Below are 6,938 nucleotides of genomic sequence, written 5' to 3'. Positions count from 1 at the left end.
TCTATATAGCTTTATTCACTCTTTATTTCATCTTTTTCACAGTTCATATTTAATCTGCTCATTTACTCATTCTTTATTACTGTAAGTTCTTCATTCTCTGTTCTATTATTCTCTCTGCCTGTTCTGTTCACAGATTCACTAAATTTAATTATTGAATTTAATGAATCTATTGCAGCTGATTCTATTATAATCACTGAATCTGAAAAAAAGTAGTTAGCAGTCTATAGAAGATATTGAAACAATTCAGATATTAATCTATACAGCTCAGATTTAATATAATAATATCTTTGATCTGAGAGATTAAGAATCTTCTGAGACCTGTGTTATTAAGACCTGTATTATATTATGTAATAAGAGATATTGAATTCTTGCAGCTGTCAACACATGTATGAGAAGAAGTGAATAAATCTCAGAGTGTTTCTTTTCTCTTTGAAGAATTCATCTTATCTCTCATCTTTCATCTCTGTCAGCTGTTTTTTTTTTTTTTTTTTTTTTTTAGAAATCATGTCATTTATCTCTATTAATTCATCAGAAGTTCAAAAAATCATCAATACTATTATTATAACTGAAAACAACACCTTGAAACACATTCATTGTAAGTGAGATTCTTAAAATGATAAAAATTGCAATTCTGACAGTCAGTACAGTTCTCAATAATCTTATTCAGTCTGTTCAGTCTGCAGAGCTGACAGCTATCAGTTTTATTCTCAGTTCTGCGCCTGCGCCTGCCCCTGCTGCGTCTGCTAGTCCTAGACTATCAAGTTAACTGTTGACTCATTTGGCTGAAAGAATGCCTGAGAAGCTGTCAAAGAAGCTACAGACTCTCATTAAATTATTCTATACTCAGAAGTCAGTCTTACAGAAGAGTTATCAGATTAATATAAAAATCAATACAAATTATAAAGCTCTTCTTCTATAATTCTGTGACACTGTTTTTGCAGTTCTCTGCAGTCACTGTGTCAGAGAAGAAGGCTTTTTTATCATCTGCATCAGCACTCTGAATCAGTGCTATGAAGCTTGTATCAGTTATTATTACAATGACACTGAAAGTCACTGCTCTTATCATAGAAGTGAGTCACTTTTCAACATAAAATATGTCAATTTCAATACAATTAACTAATAGTTATACATAGTCAATGTTGAGAAGAAGAATGTCAAAGTGAAAGAAAAAAAGCAGAAGAATGAAAAGAGAAAGAAAGTCAAGAAGAAGAGCTCAGTCAAGAAGTACTCTGTGACTGAGAATGCAGAAGTGAGAGTCTTGAAAAAACAGATGACAAGTGTTGAGTCAGTTGACAGTCATGATATTGAGATTTTACCTCTTTATATTGAAAATAAGGCACTGTGCAAGGAGAATGCAGCTCTGAAGATCAAATTCAGAACTATTATAAGCCTTCTTCAGATCAATCAAACTATTCTTGAGAATGACATATGAGCCGGCGGGGTGGGGCAGGGCAGGGTGTTTTTTGTTTTTTTCCCTACTTAGTTAGCTGGTGCTTTTGCACTGAAAAATGAATCTCTATTTGTTTTTACAGTTCTATTCCTTCTATTATTATTATTATTATTAATAATAAGCTGTAAAATCAATCTTGCAGAGCCTTCTGTTTTAAGCTTAGCTTCATAACATCTTTGTACACAGAGACTCGTGTGCATTAAGATATTTTATGAAAGATATTATGAATTTTTAATGATGTGTTAAGACAGTAGTTGTGACTGTCTAGAACTTCTATTACTTTATACTTAGCATGGCAGTAATCTAGTGTATGCGATGAGTGGGTGATTTATATATTCTTAAGATTCAATCACATCAGGTCTTCTATCTTATATTACTCAGCAGAATCTTAATAAATATTAATTCAATTTTCTTGATCTTGTTTAACACTCATCATGAAGGCTTTTACTCAGTTGCAGATATCTTGAAGCTTCATTACTATATTATCAGCAATCTGAATTGAACTGTGAGAATTCAGTGTGAACTATGTGATCTCTAGAAGATTCAACACTTTTATATGATAACTATGTGTAAGAAAGAAAAGACTTACACCTGTTAAAACAGTATCTTAATCATTAATAGTGACCTCTGTATGTAGAAGAAGACTATATCAATTATTCTATGAATAATTACAGAACTTATATAGATAGTTCTTTACAGTCTGAATTATTTATTCTGATATATTATCAGTCTCAGAGTGATAGACAGTTAACAAACAGTGTATAATCTTGAGAACTTGACAGATTCTTGTTCAGAGAGTACTTATGAATTAATAATCTTAATTCAAGACTATAAATCTCAGTAATTCACGCATTCAATAGAACAGGCTCTGTAGAAAGACTTTGATAACTTGTTCAGTATTTATCTTATTACAAGGTTTCAATATTATATCTTTGCTCAATCAGTTCATGATAATCAGAATGTTTCTACAACTCTTACTCTCAGAGAGATCAATAGTGAAGTTAATTGCTATATCTTATCAGATTCTATCAGAGATATTGAGTGATTTCAGTAGATCTTTTCTATGATTCTTTTATAAGATGATAAAAGAATAATAATTACAGTTTTAAATGAAATATCTGATGCTGTTTAATATCTCAGATCAGTAGAACTCTTGAGAGATCATTCAGTATAATTATTTATAAACTGAGTGACTCATTATATATGAATAATGCATTTCTTACATTATTCAGATGCATAAGAATTCAGAGTGAGAGACTTAACATCATTCATGAAACTACAGAGTGTTATTGTCATTGATTGAGTATTCTAAGATGTTAGTTCTTATACATAGTTCTGAAGAAAATCAGAGTGCTTCTTAATAAACTGCTTCAGTGAGTACTTGAAGAAGTTCATCAGTTTGAGCTGTTATATGTCATAATTTATTCAGTGTAGATTCAGAAGAAGTTGAGATACCAGTATCAGTATCAGTGTCAGTGTCAGTATCAGTGTGAGTGACAGTTCAGAGAGAGAGTGTTCTAATCAGAGAAGTATATATAGTATTATAAGTTGTTTCATCTTGATTAATTAATATCTTCAGATCTAGAAGCTAGTGTTCTCAGTTCATTTAAGAGATGTCTGTTACATTGAAAGACATATCTTACTCTTATTATAAGAGAGCATCTGTCATTGAGTTCTGACTAGTAACTACTGAGATGATAGTGTATAGTGGAAAGGAAAACAACTTAATAGCTCAGATCATTGCATCTGATGTTTGATAAGCTTACAGATAATTGTGAAATACTTAAGATTCTTATAATCTGTAATTATCTCAAATTTAAAGACACTTCAGAGTTCAGAATCTCATTCTTCTAGATAGTATATAATTGTAAGAAGTTTCTTATCATAGATCTCATAATTGCATTCAGCAGAACTCAGTTTCTTAGACATGAAGATGTATAATTGTAGAATATCTTTATCATTATATTGTAATATAGCTTCTTCTGTGATATAGTCAGAGAAATCAGCTTTGACAACTGTCTTATAATAAGAATCAAATGCGATTAATAGAGAAATATTAATGTACATTCTCTTTATCTGTGTGAATGCAGCTTTGATATTCACTGATCACTGAAATACTGAGTTCTTCTTAATAAGTTCTGTAAGTGATCTCATGATATCTGAGAAGTTTCATATAAATTATCAATAGAAGTTAGTAAATTTGATGAAGCTTTATACATCTTTCACAGTATATGAAGCTTTTCATTCAAGAATGACAGAGATCTTCTCAGAATTCATTTGAATTCTCTTATCAGCTTCTATGATAAAATCTAGATATTTTGTACTCTTGACTTTGAAATCATACTTGTTAATATCTATTGATAGTTCTGCTTCTTATAATTGTTGTAATACTCTCTGCATATGTTTCTGATATTTCTTTCTAAATTTATCAGTGAAGATGAGAATGTCATCTAAATATATAGCTACAAACTCATTGAGGAAATCTCAGAGTGCTCAGTTAATATACTTCTGAAATATACTAAGAGTATTAGTCAGTTTAAAGAGTGTGACTACTTATTCAAAGAGGTTATAATATGTTTAAAATTCTGTAAGTTATTCATCTTCTTTAGTAATATAAATCTTATGAAATACAGTGATGATATCTAGCTTTGTAAACTATTAAGCTTATCTGATATATACTAGAATTTCATTGATAAGAAATAGAAGATAATAATCTTTCTTTGTCAATCTGTTCAGATCTTAATAGTTCACACAGAATCAGAGTTCTTTATCTAATTTCTTTACAAAGAGAATAGAAGCTGCAGTGAAAGAGTTACTAATATATATAAATCTCTTATTTAACAGATTATTAAGTGTCTTCTGAAGAAGAAGAAATTCATCTTGAGACATATTAAAAAGAGAGTCTCATGATGACTCAGAGTTCTTATTATTCTTATTTTCTAACTTGATACTGTGATTCACTTCTGAGTCTTGTAAAGAGAGTATATTCATAATATTATCTTATCAGAAGACATCTAGATATTCATGATATTATTGAGAGAGTTTTATGTGAGAATCTGTTATTGTAGTACAGAATAACTTCTCTAAAGCTTTCTTAATATCAGTCAGACTGACAGAATAGATTGATATATAATTCTGCTATCAGTAACTTTATCAGTGATCTCACTGATAACTTCTTTTTCGGAGTATCTTATAAGCATTAGTAGAGATCTGTGTAAGGTTCATAGTCTTATAAATATCATCTTCATAAATTCTATCATTGTTAGAGAATATTAAACTCCTGTTTTAAGCATTCAATAAGATGTCTTTTTCAGATAGTTAGACAAGTTCTAGCATAAAATTATAGTCAAGATTATCAACTTTATATATATAGACATCTTCACATTGATATTCTCTGACATCTATATTTAGTTTCATCATGTAATGAGTGTGAATGTCTTTTAAATCATTAAATTCTGTAAGAAGTCAGGATTTTAATAAGAGAATATACTGAAGATTATAATGTCTTATAACTGAAGATTTAATCATTGTATAATAACATAGACTGCTGTCTATCATGACTTTCATATTATACATGTTATCTACTACAGTAGATAGCCCCAGTAGCCGAATGATTAATGCGGCCACCTGGTAGCGCCTTGGCGTGGGAAACCAAGGCGTGTGGGTTCGAAACCCGCAGAGAATACATTAAATCTGAAACTCAAGCACCTCAGGTTTCTAATAAATACAGAGATGTACAAATTGCTTCAACAAATCACTCTATGTTCCTGGAATGAAAAGTTATTATCACATGTATTTAATTGTCACTTCTTTGTATTTCCTATGTTCTTGTTATCTTGACATGGTCTCAACACCTGTATTTCCTCCTGTATAATCAACACTTAGCCTGTATTTAACATCACACAAGAACTCATCATAAGCTCCGCTTGCATATGAGTATAATGGAGGAATAATAATAAGAATAATACTACAGTAGATATAAGAATTATATTTATTATTATTTTCTCTTCAAATTATTATTATCTGACCTCTTCAAGCTTCTGCTTATAAATTTGAACAGAAGCTAATCTTTTCTCTGTTTTATCAGAGTATTCTCATAGTTATCTTCTGAATCTTTCTTTAATGTAATGTGATTGATACAAACAGGCACTGATTCATTCTTTAAGTGAGAAAACACTGATCTTTCTCTTAAGTGAGAAGATATATAAGCTGATTAACAGTTGAAAGCAATGTATTCCGATCAGTTATAATTAATATACATCTCTCATTGACATTGATCAGTGACTTCTTTGAGAGTGATCTCAGAAACTCAGAAGCCTGTTCAGATAGTGAAGACTCTTACTTATATATAGATATTCAAGTCTACTCAGTTCATAACATCTGTATTATTGTTATTATTTCTCAGTGCAGATGTATAAGTGACTAGAGTGTAATATCTTCTACTACTGTTCTGTATACACTTACACTTGATAAGATGATTATTCAATGTCTGAAGCTGTATATAGAAATCTTTATAAGTTTGGTCTTTGTCTATACTTATAAGAGTCTGTAAGAGTTTGAAAGTTAATGTCTTCTTAAGCATGCTAATCTTTATTTAATTCTCTCAAGATTGATCATCTGCTTCTAGAATCATGATATTGAAGTCAGAAATGAATGTTATAAAAGAAGTGTTTCTCTATCAGATACTCTGTAATCAATCTAATACTTTCTGTTGCATGACCGTGTCTTAGAACAGAATATCAAGATATTTAATAATATTATCAGGCATTTATTCTACTGATTCACATGCTTTCATTCATGAATAAAACTTCTGTTTTATACAATTCTTCAATTATTCATTGATATATCAATCTTGATTGATTAGTAAACTGATGATATCTTCATCCATACTTAGTTTTACAAGTATTTCCAGCCTTCATGATGAGTAGAGAGTGAGATTGAAAGTATTAAAATATACAGAAGTATCTAAGCATTTCTTCAGCACTTGTATTATATTTATATTCAATTCTGTCAGTGTTGAAGTTGCTTGTGCAGGGGTTTCTAGTTGAGATAATTATTGAATTTCCTTGTATTGATGTTATTGAGTTGCATGTATATCAGCTATCTGTTACTGTTATAATTTCAACATTACTCAGAGTCACTGTGGTACTGCATCTATGCTCACATTCAAGAGTTCTCCCATATTATTAGTAGACATAGCTGTACAGTTTGTTGAATATGTATTATCTGTAAAATTGAAAGAATTGTAATTGTATGAATATTTCATACATCTAAGATGTCAGAACTCTTAGGTCTTTTACTAACATTCTCTATGAGATCTTATTCTCTTCATAAGATCTTGTTATGAGATCAGAGTGACTGATGAGTAAGCTTTTATCTGAGAACTTAGTATCTGCTTAACTGATTGTTTATCTCTCTATTTTTTACACATTGTTACACATTCAGATATCTCAGTGAGTAATTATTTCTAATAAGAAAATGATGAATG

General features: G+C 30.1%; 1 protein-coding gene across 1 annotated transcript; it reads left to right on the top strand.

The window, feature by feature from the left end:
* Nucleotides 1–504: 504 nt before the first annotated feature.
* BDBG_03634 (uncharacterized protein) lies at nt 505–1,432 on the top strand (the record flags this gene model as incomplete). Its single annotated transcript, XM_002625529.1, has 2 exons — nt 505–595; nt 1,134–1,432. The coding sequence occupies 2 exons, from the start codon at nt 505–507 to the stop codon at nt 1,430–1,432; spliced, it is 390 nt and encodes a 129-aa protein (XP_002625575.1).
* Nucleotides 1,433–6,938: the final 5,506 nt, after the last annotated feature.

This window comes from Blastomyces gilchristii (assembly GCF_000003855.2).
Source record: "Blastomyces gilchristii SLH14081 genomic scaffold supercont1.6, whole genome shotgun sequence".
Classification (NCBI taxonomy): domain Eukaryota; kingdom Fungi; phylum Ascomycota; class Eurotiomycetes; order Onygenales; family Ajellomycetaceae; genus Blastomyces; species Blastomyces gilchristii.
This window is presented reverse-complemented; position numbering and strand designations above follow the sequence as displayed.